Below are 18,875 nucleotides of genomic sequence, written 5' to 3' on the forward strand. Positions count from 1 at the left end.
GGGGCAAGCAGAAGGGAAGTGGGGAAATGTCTAGCAAACTACATGGGCAATTGGGGTCTTACAATAAGGCACTGGAAGTGTGACAGAGCCTTTCTGTGCCGGTCATTGCTTCTATGGAAAGCTGTCTCGGCATGACTTCTTTCCCTCTCCCAACAGATTCTACCAAGCTTCTTCCATCTGAACAATTGTAAAAGGGGGGACTTAGGCCGTAGTCATTTGATAAAACCGGAGGCCCACCATGACACATTTATTTCACTGCTTTTGCGGCGGCTGCCCGGGTTCAAGTCTCATGATTTAGATGGGAACTGCATCCTGAAACAGCCTTTCGGAGTGCGCCTAGCGGTTCCCGTCGGTTTTCTGTTGCGCTTCTGAACATCTGCACTGAAGTGGAGCCTGGACTACTCTTAGCCTGTAACCCTGAGCGGGTCAAACCTTCGCAGAGGGTTTTGGAAGTAGGTAACCTCCGTTCCTATGGTTGCTAGTTACACCACTATGGCCTCCTAGGACAAGGGGCTCTTCGGAAAATACGGCAAATAGCTCTATGTCTTGTAAAAACAGGAGGTTCTTCAGCAGTCCGGTTTAAATTGAGCTTTCTTCGGATTGGATGGAGAAAATCCTTTCTCCTCCGTAGGGACCGAGGATTCTTCAAGCGGCTGCCCACCCACCTCGGCCTCCGGGAGACCCTCGAGCATCAAGTTTTGACTCGTCTCCTCTGCGCTGGTACCCTTCTTACTAATGGCTTTGGACTCGACCTGCTTGTTGCAGCTGGCCACGGCCGCTTTATACTCCTTCCGGAACTCCTTCAGCATCGCCAGGGCCTGCCGGTACTCGCGCCAGTTGTCCTTCTTCCTCCGCAGGATGCACACTGCAAAGCACACGGGAAAGAAAGAGCCTCTTCATGCCGTACACGGCTAAACTAAATTCAAAATCCTTTATTAAGCATAGCACACCACACATTAACAAACAAACATCATATACAGACTGTATAAAATACAGGCTCAGCGAACACAATTTATCCCAGTCCTAATCTTAACTCCAAGAAATAAATCGATGTACATAGATAATATAATACAACACAGCAACATCACCTACCATTAAAAACCACTAAGTCTCTTTATCATGGCCCATTCTTTCTTCATGGACAGCACTTAAAAATTCAGCCACTATTAAAGTAATTTGATCATCGCTGTCCGCCAGCAGGTCCTGAACAGTTGGTTGTGTAAAAATCTGTCTATTAAATTTTAGGGCCTCAAATAATTGTCTTCTGGCATAACTGCCAAAATCACAGGAAAAAAATATATGCTCTAGAGCAGGGGTCTGCAACCTTTAAGACAAAAAGAGCCACTTGGACCGAAGAAAAAAAAAACTGGGAGCCGCAAAACCATTGTGACATTTAAAACAGTGGGGAGTGTCAGGGCACACAATGTGCCTCCTCCCCTTGCTAGTATCCGCCCCGGAGCCGCGGCAAAGGTGTAAAAGAGCCACATGCGGCTCTGGAGCCGCGGGTTGCAGACCCCTGCTCTAGAGTATCGGGTTCCTGTTTTCTGCATTTGCAGAGACGCTCTGATTCTGGGATAGCTAAGTATCTTCCTCTCACTCCCACCGAGGGAAACATGTTAAATCTGGTCAACATAAACAGCCTACACGATTCATGTTTCTTCAGATTTGTCATGTATCCCTTTTGGAAATCTCTACGCAAAGGGAGATTTAAGTGGATAGGAGAGCAGGTGCTGTGCTTTGCAACCTCAAGCATGGCGAGAACACTTTTTTCTGTAAGAGTCTTCCTGATAATTTCGCATGGCTAAACTATGGAACTCCCACAGGAGGTAATGATGGCCACCAACTGGGATGGCTTTGGAGGATGATTATACAAATGCATGGAGAGCTATTGGCTACCAGCCACGATGGCTCTCCTCTGATTCCACAGCTGGAGGCAGTGATGCTTCTGAATCCCAGTTGCTGGAAACCACAGCAGGGGAGAGGGCCCTTGTGCTCGGATCCTGCTCGCCAGTTTCCCACAGGCATCTGGTTGGCCACTGTGAGAACAGGATTCTGCATTAGATGGGCCATTGGCCCAGTCCAGCAGCCTCTTGTGTTCTTATTAACAGAACCAAACTGCAGTCAGGCAGGTCTGTTTTTCATTGCATTTGCATAATGTACAGTGGTACCTTGTGTTACAGACGCTTCAGGTTACAGACGCTTCAGGTTACAGACTCCGCTAACCCAGAAATAGTACCTCGGGTTAAGAACTTTGCTTCAAGATGAGAACAGAAATCGTGCTCTGGCAGCGCAGCGGCAGCAGGAGGCCCCATTAGCTAAAGTGGTGCTTCAGGTTAAGAACGGTTTCAGGTTAAGAACGGACCTCCGGAATGAATTAAGTACTTAACCCGAGGTACCACTGTATTCTTCTTCTGCCAGCTGAGAGAGGAGCAAGGGAGGTTAGATGGAAAACAGGCTAGCGTTGCTGTGTGAGTGAGTCTTAATCTCTTAGTCTATTTTTGTTTTAACTTTTCAGAAGGTTTCATAGAATTGTGGAGTTGGAAGGGACCCTGAGGGTCATTCAGTCCAACCTCCCTGCAAAGCAGGAAAGGGCAGCTACCCCAAACGGGGATCGAACCTGCAACCCTGGCATTCTCAGCACCACCTTCTAACCAACAGAGCTAAAAAAGGTAAAGGTAAAGGACCACTGACAGTTAAGTCCAGTCACGAAGGACTCTGGGGTTGTGACGCTCATCTAGCTTTACTGGCCGAGGGAGCCAGTGTTTGTCTGCAGTTATTTCCGGGTCATGTGGCCAGCATGACTAAGCCGCTTCTGGTGAAACCAGAGCAGCGCACGGAAATGCTGTTTACCTTCCCACCGGAGCGGTACCTATTGATCTACTTGCACTGGTGTGCTTTCAAACTGCTAGGTTGGCAGGAGCTGGGAGAGAGCAATGGGAGCTCTCACTCCGTTGCAGGGATTCGAACCACTGACCTTCTGATCGGCAAGCCCAAGAGGTTCAGTGGTTTAGACCACAGCGTCCCCCATGTCCCCCACCAACAGAACTAAGTGTTGCTCATTTTTCTTAATTTTTCTCACTGATCCTTTTGTTGCTTTACCTTGTTTGTAATCCGCTCAGAGGTTTCTCCTTTCTTTCTGCAAGCAAGTGGTGCGTTAATTTTATGAAATAAATAAATACCTAGTGGCATCTGTATGATATTTGTGGGGTTGCGCATCTTCAGGAGGATTTCTTCCAGCTTCTGCAGCCGGGTCTTTTCAGCTGGTGGCGGACGGACACTCAAGGCCTGCACAGAAAGCGGATCAAAATGAGAAGGCCACGCACAATCCCCGCATCTTTACTTACCGTTCCCTCTATTGGTGATGCTCAGGAGTGTGGGCCGATCCTTATACAGTGGTACCTCAGGTTACAGATGCTTCAAGTTATAGACGCTTCAGGCTACAGACTCCGCTAACCCAGAAATAGTACCTTGGGTTAAGAACTTTGCTTCAGGATGAGAACATAAATCGTGCTCTGGCAGCGCGGAAGCAGCAGGAGGCCCCATTAGCTAAAGTGGTGCTTCAGGTTAAGAACAGTTTCAGGTTAAGAACGGACCTCTGGAATGAATTAAGTACTTAACCCGAGCTACCACTGTATAGCCAAAATGGTGCGGGGGGGGGGGGAGTGCTAAAAAACAATGAGGCAGCTGGATGAGGACTGAGCATGCTCAGGGGCCACGGAATGGCCAGTGTCTGCTTTTTTTTCCGGGGGGGGGGGGGGGGCAGGAGAGGAGGGAGGAATGCAAATAAGCATCCTGGAGGGTGTTGTGTCTGTCTGCCAGCCCTTCACGCTCCACGCTGCAACCTTTTGCTGGGGATTGCCTACCGAGGTATAAATAAAGGTACAGTGGTGCCCTGCAAGACGAATGCCTCGCAAGATGAAAAACTCGCTAGACGAAAGGGCTTTCCGTTTTTTGAGTCGTTCCGCAAGACGAATTTCCCTATGGGCTTGCTTCGCAAGACGAAACGTCTTGCGAGTTCTTGCAAGTTTGTTTCCTTTTTCTTAAAGCCGCTAAGCCGTTAATAGCCGCTAAGCCGCTAATAGCCGCTAAGCCACTAATAGCCGCTAAGCCGCTAATAGCCGTGCTTCGCAAGACGAAAAAACCGCAAGACGAAGAGACTCGCGGAACGGATTAATTTTGTCTTGCGAGGCACCACTGTAAAGGACCCCTGACAGTTAAGTCCAGTCACGAACGACTCTGGGGTTGCGGCACTCATCTCACCTTCAGGCCAAGGGAGCCGGTGTTTGTCCGCAGACAGTTTTTCTGGGTCATGTGGCCAGCAGGACTAAGCGGCTTCTGGAGAAACCAGAGCAGCACAAAAATCTGTGCCTCCCCCCGCCTTCCATTCTACATCATAGTTGCGGTGTCCCTGAGGTTCTGCACCTAGTGTGACCGAACCGGTTGTGTCCCCCTAAATCCGCCTCTGTTGTCATCTTCCTTAGTGCTATTCTGAATATTGCTTTTTATAGGGTACAGTAATGGAGACGGGCAGTGAGTTTACGGAACCTAAAGGCGGGGGGTGGCTCCGAAAAGTTTGGAAGTCACTAATCTAGAGGGTGACCCCAGTAGAATTTAGCATCGATATTTTGCAAAGTATTTCACAAAGTGCTTTCTTGATGTGCTTGTTCATTTGACAACACGTCCCCTCCCCTTTTTATCTTCCCATTTTACAGATAGGGGACTGAGGCAGAGAGGAACCGTTTGCCAAACACCCCTCCCCTGAGCAGAAGTTTGAGCTCCAACCTCCCAGGTCTAGAGGCAAGAGTTTTACTTCCCTAGATACCATTTACCGTATTTTTCACTCTATAAGACGCACCTTTTTCCTCCTAAAAAGTAAGGGGGAATGTCTGTGCGTCTTATGGAGTGAATGTGTGGTCGATCGCTGGCTCCCTTTCCTGCCCCGGCCCCTTGCCCAGGCCTCCATTCTTGAATGTTCTGCATACGGAGGCTGTTTGTTTCCCCAGCGACATGAGACTGGCTGATTAGATTATCTGTCTGGAAACAGTAGAAACGGCACCCTTTCCTTTCCTAAAGAAGCTGCAGAACTGTGAGTTGAACCCCATAAAAACAAGATTTTTTCCCTTTGCAAAGTAAGCTGCACAACTTTGAGCTGATCCTCAAAAAAATGGGGCTTTTCCCCTTTGCAAAAGAAGCTGCATAACTGTGAGCTGATCCTCAAAAAAACCGGGGGTTTTCCCCTTTCCTCCTCTAAAAACTAGGTGCGTCTTATGGTCTGGTGCGTCTTATGGAGCGAAAAATACAGAACCTTTTTCTCTGCAGGCACATAAGGCTTCTGGTAGCTGTCCAGCCTGGCCTTAGATTCGCGGTACACACGGGGATATCGGAGCGCCTTCTCCAGAGCTTGGACATTTTGCTGTATTCCTGGATGAAATAAAAACGGGAGCAGAGGGGAAATTGGGGGTGGGAACCATGTTAACATAAACTCTGTTTAGAAGATCTCTCAGGAATTAAACTAGAAAATAAATTCCACCACGACACCACAAAGCTCTTTAAAATAAGCAACAAGCAATAAGATACACCACTCAACTATTTCTGAATTATGTTAGGGTGGGAAAGAGCAAAAGACAACTGACCCCCTGCTTCCTCCTCCCCATACAAGATTATGAAGGGAAATGAATCCCTTTTACTCCCCCAACAGAAAGCCCTGAACCTTTTCTCCTCTGCAATTGGGGAGGCTTAATCCACTCTGAAGTGGCCTGCAAATTTAATCCACTTTATCCAAAAAGGGGGAAAGTTATACAGTGGTAGATCGGTTTTCAAATGGTCTGGAAGACCATTCGAGTTCTGAAACGTTTGAAAACCGAAAACACAATACGGAAAATTCGATGTTCGACTTCCGAGGCATGTTTGAAAACCGAAGCGTTTACTTGCAGGTTTACGGCGTTCAAAAACCGAAATGCTCATCAACGGAGATGTCCGAAAGCCGAGGTACCACTGTAGTTGTTTTTAGATTTACCATTCTAGTGAACGGGGACCACAGAGCTTCATTTTACACACAGCAACTCAGCACCCGAAACACAGATCAATGCAGAGAGTACAGAGTGACTTCAAGAAATAGATGTGCATTTTTAAAAACGTGAGTACATACACTAGGTGAATCTTGAGGGCCCATGCAGTGCAGACAATGCAGAGACAGATGGACCTTTGCAAAAGTTAGATGGTAGCTCTCTGTGTGATGGGAGAGGAAAGTTCAACCATGGCATGGACCCCAGCCAAGATCCTTTTGTCAACTGGAACAAGGAAGGTCAAAGCCTGCACTTGACATTTCCAGCAGTCCCAGGTCAACTCACCCACTGGGTCAACGAAATCCGCGCCAGGGTCTCCGCCGAGCAGCTCTTCATAACCCTTGTATTTTTCGGGGACTGGCTGGGCTTGTCTTTTTCCTTTGCCTGACATCTTACGTGGGGATGCCACCCTTTCAGTCTTCGGCAAGGGACCAGACTCCTCGTCCACCTTCAGACCCAAGACAGAAATGGAGGTATGTGAGAGTCATACACAAAACCCACACAGAAACATATCATTGCTTATTTCAACTCGCTTGTGGAAACAACTCAGAGGCCATGAAAGAAGGAAGGTTAACAACAGGAAGATTTAAAGGAACTATTGGAAAGACTATCCAAGGCAGCAGAGATATGAGATGATCAGAGCCCCCCCCCCCCCGAACGTGAAGCATGGGAAGTCCTAACAATTTTTTTAAAATAATTTAGGCAGAATATTTGGACTAGAGGGACGCGGGTGGCGCTGTAGGTAAAACCTCAGCGCCTAGGGCTTGCCGATCGTATGGTCGGCGGTTCAAATCCCCGCGGCGGGGTGAGCTCCCGTCGTTCGGTCCCAGCTCCTGCCCCCCTAGCAGTTCGAAAGCACCCCTAAGTGCAAGTAGATAAATAGGTACCGCTTTATAGTGGAAAGGTAAATGGCGTTTCCGTGTGCTGCGCTGGTGCTGGCTCACCAGAGCAGCTTCGTCACGCTGGCCACGTGACCTGGAAGTGTCTCCGGACAGCGCTGGCCCCCGGCCTCTTAAGTGAGATGGGCGCACAACCCTAGAGTTGGACACGACTGGCCCGTACGGGCAGGGGTACCTATTTGGACTATTTGATATGTATATGTAGTCCCAAAACATCTGGAGGGCCGAGTTTGGAGATGCCTGCAATATGGACTTCAAACCGGTTTTGGGACGATACATTGTCTAGTGTAAACTACAGGTTGGGATTCTAGAATGGCTTCATTGGTAAACATCTCTTGCTTAAATACCATGGCGTACTGCCAGCTGACATACCTGCGTCATGAAAATGGATTCTGTTTCCTCTGCCTCCACGAACTCCCCGCTGCTGCTAAACACCTCGCCCTCACTAGAAAGACTATCATATGTTTCAAAAATAGGCTTCGTGCTCGAGTGGACTTTGGCAAAGAGCATGTAAAGCTCCCTAGAAGACGACCCAGACAGGCCACATTCCACAGAAGTTAAGCTGGCTGGTCGAGATTCTGAAAACTCCTCTTCCTCTGATCCATCTTGGGGCTCGGAACCTGATCGGTCGGGTTCTTGGACCGGTGAGGTGGCCGGTGGAACGGGTTCCAGATGATCCTGCCCTCCTGGAGGGGATCCGGTTGGTTGCGAAGTCCAAGAAAGATTCCGTTCAGCTGAAGGAGGGCTTGGCTGGGCCAAGTCCTGCTCCCCTGGAGGGGATCCAGGTGGTGGAACGGGCTCTGGCGGAATCTGCTCTTGTGCAGGTGAGCTGGGCAGTGGAGCAGGTTCCAGGTGATCTTGTTCTGCTGGAGGGGATCCAGTTGGTGGAACGGGCTCAGAGGGAGCTGGTTCCTCCAAGCGGGGCATCGATGGAGAGACGGGTTCTGCCAGGTCCTGAGAGGGCTCCACCTGATCTTGCCCTTCTGGAGGAGAAGTGGTCGGCAGGAGAGTCCCAGACAAGTGTGGTGGAGCAGGTCCAGGCAAACTTTCAGAAGCTGAGCTGTGTGGCAGAGTTGGCTCCACCTGATCTTGACCTTCTGCAGGAGAAGTGGTTGGCAGGAGAATCCCCGGTGGACCTGCGGAGGTTGATCTAGTAGCTGAGACAAGTTCTGGCAAATCTGGTACTTGGGGAGCTGAGCTGGCTGGTGGGATGGGTTCCGGGTGATCACCCTCCACTGCCGGCGGTCCAGCTGGTGGAGAGGCATCAGGAAAGCCCTGTCCCACCGACAGGGATCTGGCTGGAGACCCGGACAAGTCCTGCTCCCCTGCGGGAGAATGAGCTGGTGGAAGAGGTTCTGATCTACTTTGCCCTGGCAAAAGCGAGCTACGGGGTGGAAAAGGCCTCAGCTGATCTGGTTCTGCTGGAGGACCTTCGGAGAGACCCTGCTCTTGCAAAGGCAAAGGTGAGTTGGGAGGAGGGACAGGAGCCCCGTGATCCTGCCCCGGCAAAGACAATGAGATGAACTGAGGCCTCCTGGGCAAGTCTTGTCCCTTTGAAGGAGCTGTGATGAGAGGGCTGGGTTCAGGCAGATCCTCTTCTGGTGGGAGAGGTTCAGGTGGGAGCTGCTCCACAGGAGGTTGAGTGGACGCAACATTTCCAAACACTAAGTCAGCTAGCGAAGACTGGCCTTCAGGAACGTCTTCCAGCTGGTCTGCTGAGAGCTGGTCTGCTGAAGCATCACAAGCACAACACTCCAGAGAAGAGGGTGCAGATATTTCCTCCTCCTTAAGAGGCAAGACGGGCTTCTCTGGTTTATACGGTAGTGAAAATCTCTTGATGGGTGGAAGAGGCTCGTCCAGACTCACTCTTTTATTGGGATCCAGATCTGCACCTGTCCACAGCTGCCAGAAGGTGGTCTCCAGGTGGTCTTCTAGCATCTGAGGCCGCTTTTGGACCTTGGGCAGCTGTGCTTTCACCTGCAAAAGACACAGAAGGCCATGGTGTGATGCATTCTAGACCTGGGAGGACCACAGCGCAGCAGTCTCCTGTCTTTCCAAACCCAGCACCCATCCCTGGCCGCAACCTACAGCTCTTAAAACCCTAACCATTAATCAGCAGAGCTGGCACTATTTCAGCTGCCCCATGGTGCCCATTCCACATATGTAAGGCCTTCTTGTCGTTGTTTTGCAATCAAATGGTGCAAAAACTTCATGAAATAAATAGCCACAAGTGTCGTTCTTCCTGCACCCCACCCAATCATAGCTGTCAACTTACAGATTTGAAAATAAGGGACCAACAGTCTCAAAAATAAGGGATCAGCAGCCAAAATAAGGGATTTTGCTTAGCTTATGCACGTCGGGGCTGCTGTCGGCCTGGCGCGAGGAGTTCCATCGGCCCTTCCCCGCCCGAGAGAGAGGGAGGGAGGGAGAGAGACTCTCACCCACGAGCCTGGCATGAGGCTGTTGCGGCACAGGCGCAGCCGCTGAAGCACCGCCCTTCTCCATCCCTCCCCATCCCCTCCTCTTCCTCAGGCCGCTTCCTCAGCCACTGCCGCCTCCATTCTGAGCCTAGAAAGGGATGCATCAGGAGGAGGCAGGACTTTGGAACAGGAGGAGGCAGGACTTTGGAAGGGAAGGAATGAGATCTTGGATCTGGGTTGCCAAATAACAACAACTGGTTGTTGTTGTTGTTGTTGTTGTTATTTCTTACCCAGGATGGGGGGAGTGGGGGTATTTAGTGTTTTTATCTCGTATTTTTATGCTGTGAACCGCCCTGATACCTTCGGGTGATGGGTGGCGTACAAATTTAATAAATAATAATGAAATAATTCATCCTAAGGCCCAAGGGCAGGTCATAGCAATTTGATATGAAAACGAGTTTAAAACAAATGACCGCCGCAGCAATTGGTCGGGTCCTGGAAATGCACATTTCAGGTGTCAGGGGCCAGGGAAAGGAGGTGTGCCTTCAGCTTATGATGGAAACTACGGTATGCAAGGAAGTTGCCAAGCGTACCTTTGTGGGGAGGGAATTCCATGGCTGAGTGTCTGTGACACAGATTGCATTCTCCCAGGCCACCCCCACCAGCTTGCGCCTGAGAGTGGAGAAACTACTAAGAGGGTCCCCCCTCTGCTGATCTTAACACCTGGGAGGATCTGTAGGGGAGTAGCAGTAGATGGGCAGAAGCTAAAATTCACATATTAAACTGAACTCCCTGTGCCAGCCAAATCTTTAGGTTATGAGTCTCTCTCAGCTGCAGGGAGGTTCCTTGGCCCTTGACGAGCAACAGTGGAAACATCATCTTCCTCTTGCCCCCATTCTCCTCACTAAACAACAACAGAATCGTAGAGCTGGAAGGGAACCCACCGGTCATCTAGTCCAACCCCCTGCAATGCAGGAATCCCAAAGAATTCCTATGCCCCCAACCTCTGTTTAAAAGCTTCCCATTCTGAAACGGACTTCCTTAACGCCTTCCTAAAGGGGTCCTACCTTCCGGCTAGGCTTGTTGGGTATAAAGATACGTGGCTTTTCCAGTTTCGAAATTTTCTTCCGAACCATTTTAATCCCCAGCTTGTTCTGAAGGAAACTGGTGAGTAAAGGTGGGTCACCTGGAAAGGAAGGGAAGAAAAGGAAGGGGGAGGGAATCGCCATTAAGCAACTGGGTGGTCTATGTTGAATAGATTACAGTGGTGCCTCGCAAGACGAAAAGAATCTGTTCTGCGAGTCTCTTCGTCTTGCGGTTTTGTCGTCTTGCGAAGCAAGCCCATTAGCGGCTTAGCGGCTTGGTGGGCTTAGCGGATCAGCTGATAAGCGGCTTGGCGGCTTAGCGGATCAGCTGATAAGCGGCCTAGCGGCTTAGCGGATCAGCTGTTAAGCGGTTTAGCGGATCAGCTGATAAGAGGCTTAGCGATCAGCTGTTAAGCGGCTTAGCGGATCAGCTGATAAGCGGCTTAGCGGATCCGCTGATAAGCGGCTTAGCGGCTTGGGAAAGGGGGGGGGGGACCCTGCAGGAACTCGCAAGACATTTTCGTCTTGCGAAGCAAGCCCATAGGAAATTCGTTTTGAGAAGCACCTCCAAAACGGAAAACCCTTTCGTCTAGCGGGTTTTCCATCTTGTGAGGCATTCATCTTGCGGGGCACCACTGTAGCTTCCTTTCCATGATGGATTTCTGCTAGTGACAAAGAGGAACCACAAGGCAGCACAGAGAGCGGAGACAGCTGCAGCAGCGCTGTGCAGACTTGGGACTAAAAAATTGCACCTGGGCGCTCCAAACTCTATGAATTCTGCAACCTACATAAAATGTGTTGATTGAGGCAACGTAAATTTTTTCTTATGCCTTTGCCCTCTTTATTCTGCCTCTCCTAGTCACAGGAAGAGGTGAGATCTGCAGAGCACAGAAAATCTAATTTAGGCACCTTCTGGTTTCAAAGGTTTCACAGCAGGCATTTTCATGCCTATAACCACAGGGACAGGGACGCAGGTGGCGCTGTGGGTTAAACCACAGAGCATTGGACTTGCCAATCAGAAGGTCGGCGGTTCGAATCCCCGCGACGGGGTGAGCTCCCGTTGCTCGGTCCCTGCTCCTGCCAACCTAGCAGTTCGAAAGCACGTCAAAGTGCAAGTAGATAAATAGGTACCGCTCTGGTGGGAAGGTAAACGGCGTTTCCATGCGCTGCTCTGGTTTGCCAGAAGTGGCCTAGTCATGCTGGCCACATGACCCGGAAGCTGTAAGCCGGCTCCCTCGGCCAATAAAGCGAGATGAGCACCACAACCCCAGAGTCGGTCACGACTGGACCTAATGTTCAGGGGCCCCTTTACCTTTACCTAACCACAGGGACTAGAAAATGGTTGCTGCTGTTCTCGTTTTACCGCTGCGCGATGTGGTGAAAGGGTTGCCGTGGAACGTCAGCTCGGTCAGCGATGGGAAAAGAGCCACGGCTAACAAATCTTCCTCGTGTTCGATCTGCAAATCAGAACACAGCAGCGCTTTCAGGCTGGTAGGCGACCGTGAGTCACGGCTGTGAAAGGGAGCCAGCATTAAAAGGACCAGCATTAAGATTTAGGCTTAGGAAGGAGGCTGGTGCATTGGGGCTACCCCACTTCAAAAAGGGGCTCACAGGACCAAATATCCACACAATCTATCCATCCATCCATCCATCCATCAATCAATCAATTCCTGGACATAGAAAATGCAGCTAGCATCAAAGAAACAATGCTGAAGATAATGCAGACATTGTCTTTAACCTCAGGTAAACATCCATATGCGCATAAACATACTCCACTGATGTGCTGGTGAGCATGTGGGAACAGAGGCAGCTATAGACACCTGTGGTGGACATGCACAAAAGTGGCAAATTGGGGGGAACAAGTATTTAACGACATAAGTAAAATTACTCATGAGCATATTGTGAAGTCTCCAGAGCCTGCGCTATAGAGCCTGTGTTTAAGCGACGACTGAAATCAGGACTTGGTGGATGAACCAATAATTGGATTTCATTTAGCGGCAACACATAGGGTTATAGCCACATTCGGAAGAGACTTAAAGGGTGCACATTCGAACGCTTGGTACAAGGGAGGGTAGCGTTTTGCCCTGAGGGAAAAATTGCCTCACAAATTAAGACTGGCAGGTGGAAGAAAGCAGAGAGGTGCCTTTGCTGGAGCTTCATTCCGTTCACTAATTATCCAGGAAACCGAAGACCAGAAACAAAGGCAACTTGTGGGTCACTTCATAAGAACATAGAATCATAGAATCATAGAGTTGGAATAGACCACAAGGGCCATCGAGTCCAACCCCCTGCCAAGCAGGAAACACCATCAGAGCACTCCTGACATATGGTTGTCAAGCCTCTGCTTAAAGACCTCCAAAGAAGGAGACTCCACCACACTCCTTGGCAGCAAATTCCACTGTCGAACAGCTCTTACTGTCAGGAAGTTCTTCCTAATGTTTAGGTGGAATCTTCTTTCTTGTAGTTTGGATCCATTGCTCCGTGTCCGCTTCTCTGGAGCAGCAGAAAACAACCTTTCTCCCTCCTCTCTACATGTTTTGCAGATGGTTAGATACTATTTTAAGTTGAGGTGCATGTATAGGAATATAGGCCTTCGTAATATATATATTGGGGGGGGGTCTTTCTTTTGAAGAAAGAAAGAAAGAAAGAAAGAAAGAAAGAAAGAAAGAAAGAAAGAAAGAAAGAGAAAATTTGCATGTCAGGGAGAAGGATTAGAGCCTTGCCTCCTCCCTGAGGGGTCTAGATTTCTGTCTGAAAGATTGGTTTTGGGAGGGTGTTTTTTATGAAGAAGAATGATGGGCACCAACTTGCAACTCTGAAGTGCCACAGAGATTTGCCACCTCTGCCACCACTTGTTCTTAGTGGTGGCGTCTGAGTGTTGTCATAATATTTTCTAGGTGTGGCAGAGCATCTTTTTGGCATGCAAAGGTGTTTCCTGCCCCACCCTATACTCCTCTGCCACCAGAAATACCTGCCAGGGAGGGGCTTTGAAGCCTGAGGTCCTCTAGACACCTGAAAGAGCGTCTCCATTCCCATCGTTCTGCCCAGACACTGAGGTCCAGCTCTGAGGGCCTGAAAGACCTACATTGGCTCCCAGTAGGTTTCCGAGCACAATTCAAAGTGTTGGTGCTGACATTTAAAGCCCTTCAGTCCAGTATACCTGAAGGAGCGTCTCCATCTCCATCATTCTGCCCGGACACTGAGGTCCAGTGCCAAGGGCCTTCTGGCAGTTCTCTCGCTGCAAGAAGCCAAGCTACAGGGAACCAGGCAGAGGGCCTTCTCGGTGGTGGCACCCACCCTGTGGAACGCCAACCCTCAAATGTCAAGGAAATAAACAACTATCTGACTTTTAGAAGACACCTGAAGGCAGCCCTGTTTAGGGAAGTTTTTAATGTTTCAAGTTTTATTCTGTTTTCAGTTCTGTAGGGAGCCGTCCAGAGTGGCTGGGGAAACCTAGCCAGATGGGTGGGGTATAAATAAAATTATGATGTTGAGGACTAGAAACCAGGTCCTCCAACGGGGCGATATAAGATCGTAGCGATTCCTAGACATACCCGCCTCTACCATTTGTTGCAAAAGATCAGTGTTTCTCGTTAACAGTGGAAAAGGAAGGATCCAGTCACCTGGTTGTTGGCCAGGCTGAGAAATCTCAGCTCCGGTAGGGGAAGAGTGAACTCGGGGTTGAAACTGGCACAGGAGGCCTTAGAAGCGATCTGCGGTGAAGGAGAGCTGTCCTGAAAGGAAGGCAGAGGAGAGGTAAGAAACAGAAACCAGGCCAGCAAAGAAGAAAGAGGAGCTGCCCCAATGCATCATGGGTTGTCGTGATCCTTGCCCTTATAATCTCTGCATATGGGTGTCTCAGTCTCTCCCTGGGACTGTCCAACTCCAGAAGGCAAGTGGTGGCTCTGTGATGCCACCTGACAATAACATATAATAATAATACCTTTATTGTCAAAGTACCACCTGTGTACAATGAAATTAACCGAGCCTCCCCACCCAAACACTCAGTCTCATTGCACTCTGTGTGCTTGTCGCACAACACACCAACCCCGAAAGGCAGTTGCACTATATTATTTTTCATTCAGCAGCCTAACAGCCCATGGATAGAAACTGTTTTTTAGCCTGTTGGTATGACTGATTATAGGGACGTGGGTGGCGTTGTGGGTTAAACCACAGAGCCTAGGACTTGCCGATCAGAATGTCGGGGGTTTGAATCCCCGCAACGGGGTGAGCTCCCGTTGCTCGGTCCCTGCTCCTGCCAACCTAGCAGTTCAAAAGCACCTCAAAGTGCAAGTAGATAAATAGGTACCGCTATGGCGGGAAGGTAAACGGCATTTCTGTGTGCTGCTCTGGTTCGCCAGAAGTGGCTTAGTCATGCTGGCCACATGACCCGGAAGCTGTACGCCGGCTCCCTTGGCCAATAAAGCGAGATGAGCGCCACAACCCCAGAGTCGGTCACGACTGGACCTAATGGTCAGGGGTCCCTTTACCTTTACCTTATACTTCTAGATCTCCTGCCTGAGGGTAGAAGATTAAAGAGGTGCTGGCCGGGGTGTGAAACGTCCCTGAGAATTTTCCTCGCTATCCTAAGGCATTGATCCCTTGAGATGTCATCTAATGGGCTCAGGGGACAAACCATGATATCACCACCCTCTGTAGAGATATGTGCGTAGTACCAAGCTTCGGGGAATCAGATCCCTCCCCCAGTGGCAGTAAATAAGGAGATCAAACAAAAGGAGCGTTCTTACCAGTTGAAAAAAGGACCCCTGACAGTTAAGTCCAGTTGTGAACGACTTTGGGGTTGCGGCGCTCATCTCGCTTTATTGGCTGAGGGAGCCGGCGTTTGTCCGCAGACAGTTTTTCCGGGTCATGTAGCCAGCATGACTAAGCCGCTTCTGGCGAAACCAGAGCAGCACACGGAAACGCCATTCCTTCCCGCCGCAGCGGCACCTATTTATCTACTTGCACTGGTGTGCTTTCGATCAGAAGGTCAGCGGTTCGAATCCCCGCGACGGGGTGAGCTCCCGTTGCTCGGTCCCTGCTCCTGCCAACCTAGCAGTTCGAAAGCACCTCAAAGTGCAAGTAGATAAATAGGTACCGCTCCGGCGGGAAGGTAAACGGCACTTCCATGTGCTGCTCTGGTTCGCCAGAAGTGGCTTAGTCATGCTGGCCACATGGCCCAGAAACTGTACACCGGCTCCCTTGGCCAATAAAGCGAGATGAGCGCCGTAACCCCAGAGTCGTACGCAACTGGACCTAACAGTCAGGGGTCCCTTTACTTAGAGCCGATGAGGATGACTTGAAAGAAAAGAAAAATCTTACCTGGGTTGGTAGATCTGGGGACCAGGATGGAAAGATAACTTCTGTTTTTTGTAAAAATAAAATAGAGAAAGAATAATATCAGTATCAAGATGCTGAATACAGGTGAAGGATAAACAGGATAAACTAAGATGGCAGCCCTAACCATGGCTATATCCTATGAGATTCAATGGGGCACTTCCAAAGAAACCGAGAGCTGTCACCAAGGGTTGTTCCTGACTTGCTGTTCATGGTTTGTTTTGGGGAGAAAAACTCTGAACTGCCTTGGCCCATCCAGCGGAGTTCTGTCTATTAGTATTGTTGCTGCTGCTGCTGCTCTTGTTACCACCTTGCATTTCATTGCTCCCACACATACTGAAGAGTCTTCATTTTCCAATTTTCCATTTTCCAATTTTCCAATTTCTCTTCTCCTAACTAGGTCTGTCAATTCTATCATTTGCACTGCTCCTCGGCTAGCCATACGTCTAACATCGAAGAGTTAAGATTTTCACCCAATTAATAGCCATAAGAGTGGCTATCAGTACCGTATTGGCCCGAATATAAGCCTCACTTTCCCCAGGTGTGAGTGTCTGCGGAATTTTAAGGGAGTAGGTATTCAGGTATTGTCTTTTTCTCTCTCTCTCTCTCTCCCCCCCCCCCACCTTGAATAAGGTGTGGCTTATATTTGGGTGCGGCTTATATTCGGGCCAATACGGTAAATAATAATAATAATAATAATTATTATTATTATTATTATTATTATTTATTTATTTATTTATTTATTTATATCCCACTCTCCCCAGCCGAAGCCGGGCTCAGAGCTGCTAACAACAGTAAAATGATACAACATTCTAAAATCATTTCATTCTAAAATCAGTTCAAATCAGATTAATGGCAGCCATTGGGCTAGAGTTCTGTGAGGATTCCCAAAATGTACTGTCAGTTCTCTTATCTTCTGATAAAACCTGGTCCTTAGGTTAAAATTTTATGCTGTTAACAAATGGCTTGTTTTTTGTTTCCTAGGCTTGGTTTGCTTCTTTCACCATCATCCACGGGGGCGAGGAGCACCAATGCACTACAAAGGAATAATATATAATTATGGCCCACCAGTCCTGTCTGGGTCCTTGCTGTTTTGGAAGACAATGTACTCTGGCTGCCCACCACCAGCCGGGGACTTATCCTGGCGGATCTGTTTCCCAGCACTCTTGCGGCTGCGCAATCCTTCCCTGATGCCCGACTTGGCAGATAAAGGATGGATGGAGAATCGGCCGCTGTCCAAGTGGTGGAGATACGGCACCTCTCTGATTCCGTTTCTGTCCAAGTTTAACTGCTTCAGGCTGAAATGGAAACAAGGAGGCCAGTGGTAAGGCCAAGGTTTGCAGAACTCCTGCAGAGACCAGGGCAAGGCACAAGATTGTTTTCCAATTATTACAATATAATATTATTGCTAAATTTATAGGTCACTTTTTGCCACAGGACTTACAAGACGACTTACCAAAGAAATAATAATCATATATGAAAACTTGGGGTGGGTGGGGAATACAGTACAGTGGAACCTCGGGTTACATACACTTCAGGTTACAGACTCTGCTAACCCAGAAATAGTATCTCGGGTTAAGAACTTTGCTTCAGGATGAGAACAGAAATTGTGCTCCGGCGGCGCGGCAGCAGCAGGAGGCCCCTTTAGCTAAAGTGGTGCTTCGGGTTGAGAACAGTTTCAGGTTAAGAACAGACCTCCAGAACAAATTAAGTTCTTAAGCCAAGGTACCACTGTAATACATCCCACACTCTGTAAAATGCCATAAATAGTTAAAAGCCAAACAAAGGCCTGGTTAACAAGGAACTGTTTTGCCTGTTGCCAGAAAATACATAACAATGGTGCCAGGAGAGACTCCCTGGAGAGAGCATTCCACAAACAGGGAGCCACCACTGAAGAGGCTTGTTCTCATGTTGCCACCCTCCAGACCTGCCATGGACGTTTCCTGCCCCCATTGTTCAGCACAGACACTGAGGTCCAGCTCCGAGGGCCTTCTGGCGGTTCCCTCCCTGCGAGAAGTGAGGTTACAGGGAACCAGGCAGAGGGCCTTCTCGGTGGTGGCACCTGCCCTGTGGAACGCCCTCCCACCAGATGTCAAGGAAATAAACAACTATCTGACTTTTAGAAGACATCTGAAGGCAGCCCTGTTTAAGGAAGTTGTTAATTTTTGATGTTTTATCGTGTTTTTAATATTGTGGTGGGAGCCGCTCCAAGTGGCTGGAGAAACCCAGCCAGATGGTCGGGGTACAAAGTAAAAAATAATTATTAGCAAGCACAGGAGGTCTTCCTTACCTGCGAAGGTTGGCGAGGCTGACAAAGACGTTGGCGTGGGAGAGGCGGTTGTCGTCCAAGAGCAAGACTTCCAGAGCCGGGAACCTCGGGGAGCTCTCACTGCCAAGGGAAACATACAGTGACTTTGGCTGCGCCACATCACTTAGGAAAAGGCAAAAGGGGAGAGAAGGGTGCAGTGTAAGACTTTGACAGGGAAAGGAAGAAATGTGGACCCCTCAAGATGCTGAACTACAACTCCCATCATCCCCCAGCTAGCAGATCCTGTGGTTGGAGGCGATGAGAATCGCCCCGACCTGGCCACAGTGATCCATGCGACGGTCACCTCCAGGCTTGACTACTGTAATTCGCTCTACGCGGGGCTGCCCTTGAAGCTGTCCCAGAAACTCCAGCGGGTGCAGAATGCCGCAGCAAGTCTCCTCACGGGGTCCCTGCCATGGGAGCATATTCACCCAGTGCTTTTCCAGCTGCACTGGCTCCCAGTGGAGTACAGGGTCAGGTTCAAGGTGCTGCTTTTGACCTTTAAAGCCCTTTGCGGCCTAGGACCCTCGTACCTACGGGACCGCCTCTCCCGGAATGCCCCACGGAGAGCCTCAAGGTCCATATATAGCAACACCCTAGTGGTCCCAGGCCCTAAGGAAGTTAGATTGGCTTCAACCAGAGCCAGGGCCTTTTCAACACTGGCTCCGCCTGGTGGAACGCTCTGTCTCATGAGACCAGGGCCCTGCGGGATCTGATTTCTTTCCGCAGGGCCTGTAAGACAGAGTTGTTCCGCCTGGCCT

At 49.4% G+C, this 18,875-nt stretch overlaps 1 protein-coding gene across 6 annotated transcripts in view; it reads right to left on the reverse strand.

Annotated features, from left to right (window-relative positions):
- Positions 1-231: 231 nt before the first annotated feature.
- XRRA1 (X-ray radiation resistance associated 1) overlaps positions 232-18,875 on the reverse strand; it is a 38,901-nt gene continuing 20,257 nt past the window's right edge. For 3 of the 6 annotated variants that reach the window (XM_028725825.2, XM_028725823.2, XM_028725826.2), the window contains 11 exons: positions 18,097-18,195; positions 16,875-17,104; positions 15,792-15,832; positions 14,093-14,203; positions 11,833-11,926; positions 10,452-10,570; positions 7,337-8,941; positions 6,351-6,513; positions 5,306-5,421; positions 3,180-3,285; positions 232-865 (listed from right to left, as the gene is read on the reverse strand). In XM_028725825.2, coding sequence (XP_028581658.2) covers positions 567-865; positions 3,180-3,285; positions 5,306-5,421; positions 6,351-6,513; positions 7,337-8,941; positions 10,452-10,570; positions 11,833-11,926; positions 14,093-14,203; positions 15,792-15,832; positions 16,875-17,104; positions 18,097-18,195 — 2,983 coding nt within the window. In that variant the 3' untranslated portion in view covers positions 232-566. Of the gene's footprint in view, positions 866-919; positions 2,037-3,179; positions 3,286-5,305; positions 5,422-6,350; positions 6,514-7,336; positions 8,942-10,451; positions 10,571-11,832; positions 11,927-14,092; positions 14,204-15,791; positions 15,833-16,874; positions 17,105-18,096; positions 18,196-18,875 lie in introns of those variants that run through there. The other 3 variants (XM_077926872.1, XR_013392493.1, XR_013392494.1) reach the window with 3 other exon arrangements.

Source organism: Podarcis muralis, chromosome 4, assembly GCF_964188315.1.
Source record: "Podarcis muralis chromosome 4, rPodMur119.hap1.1, whole genome shotgun sequence".
NCBI classification, from domain to species: domain Eukaryota; kingdom Metazoa; phylum Chordata; class Lepidosauria; order Squamata; family Lacertidae; genus Podarcis; species Podarcis muralis.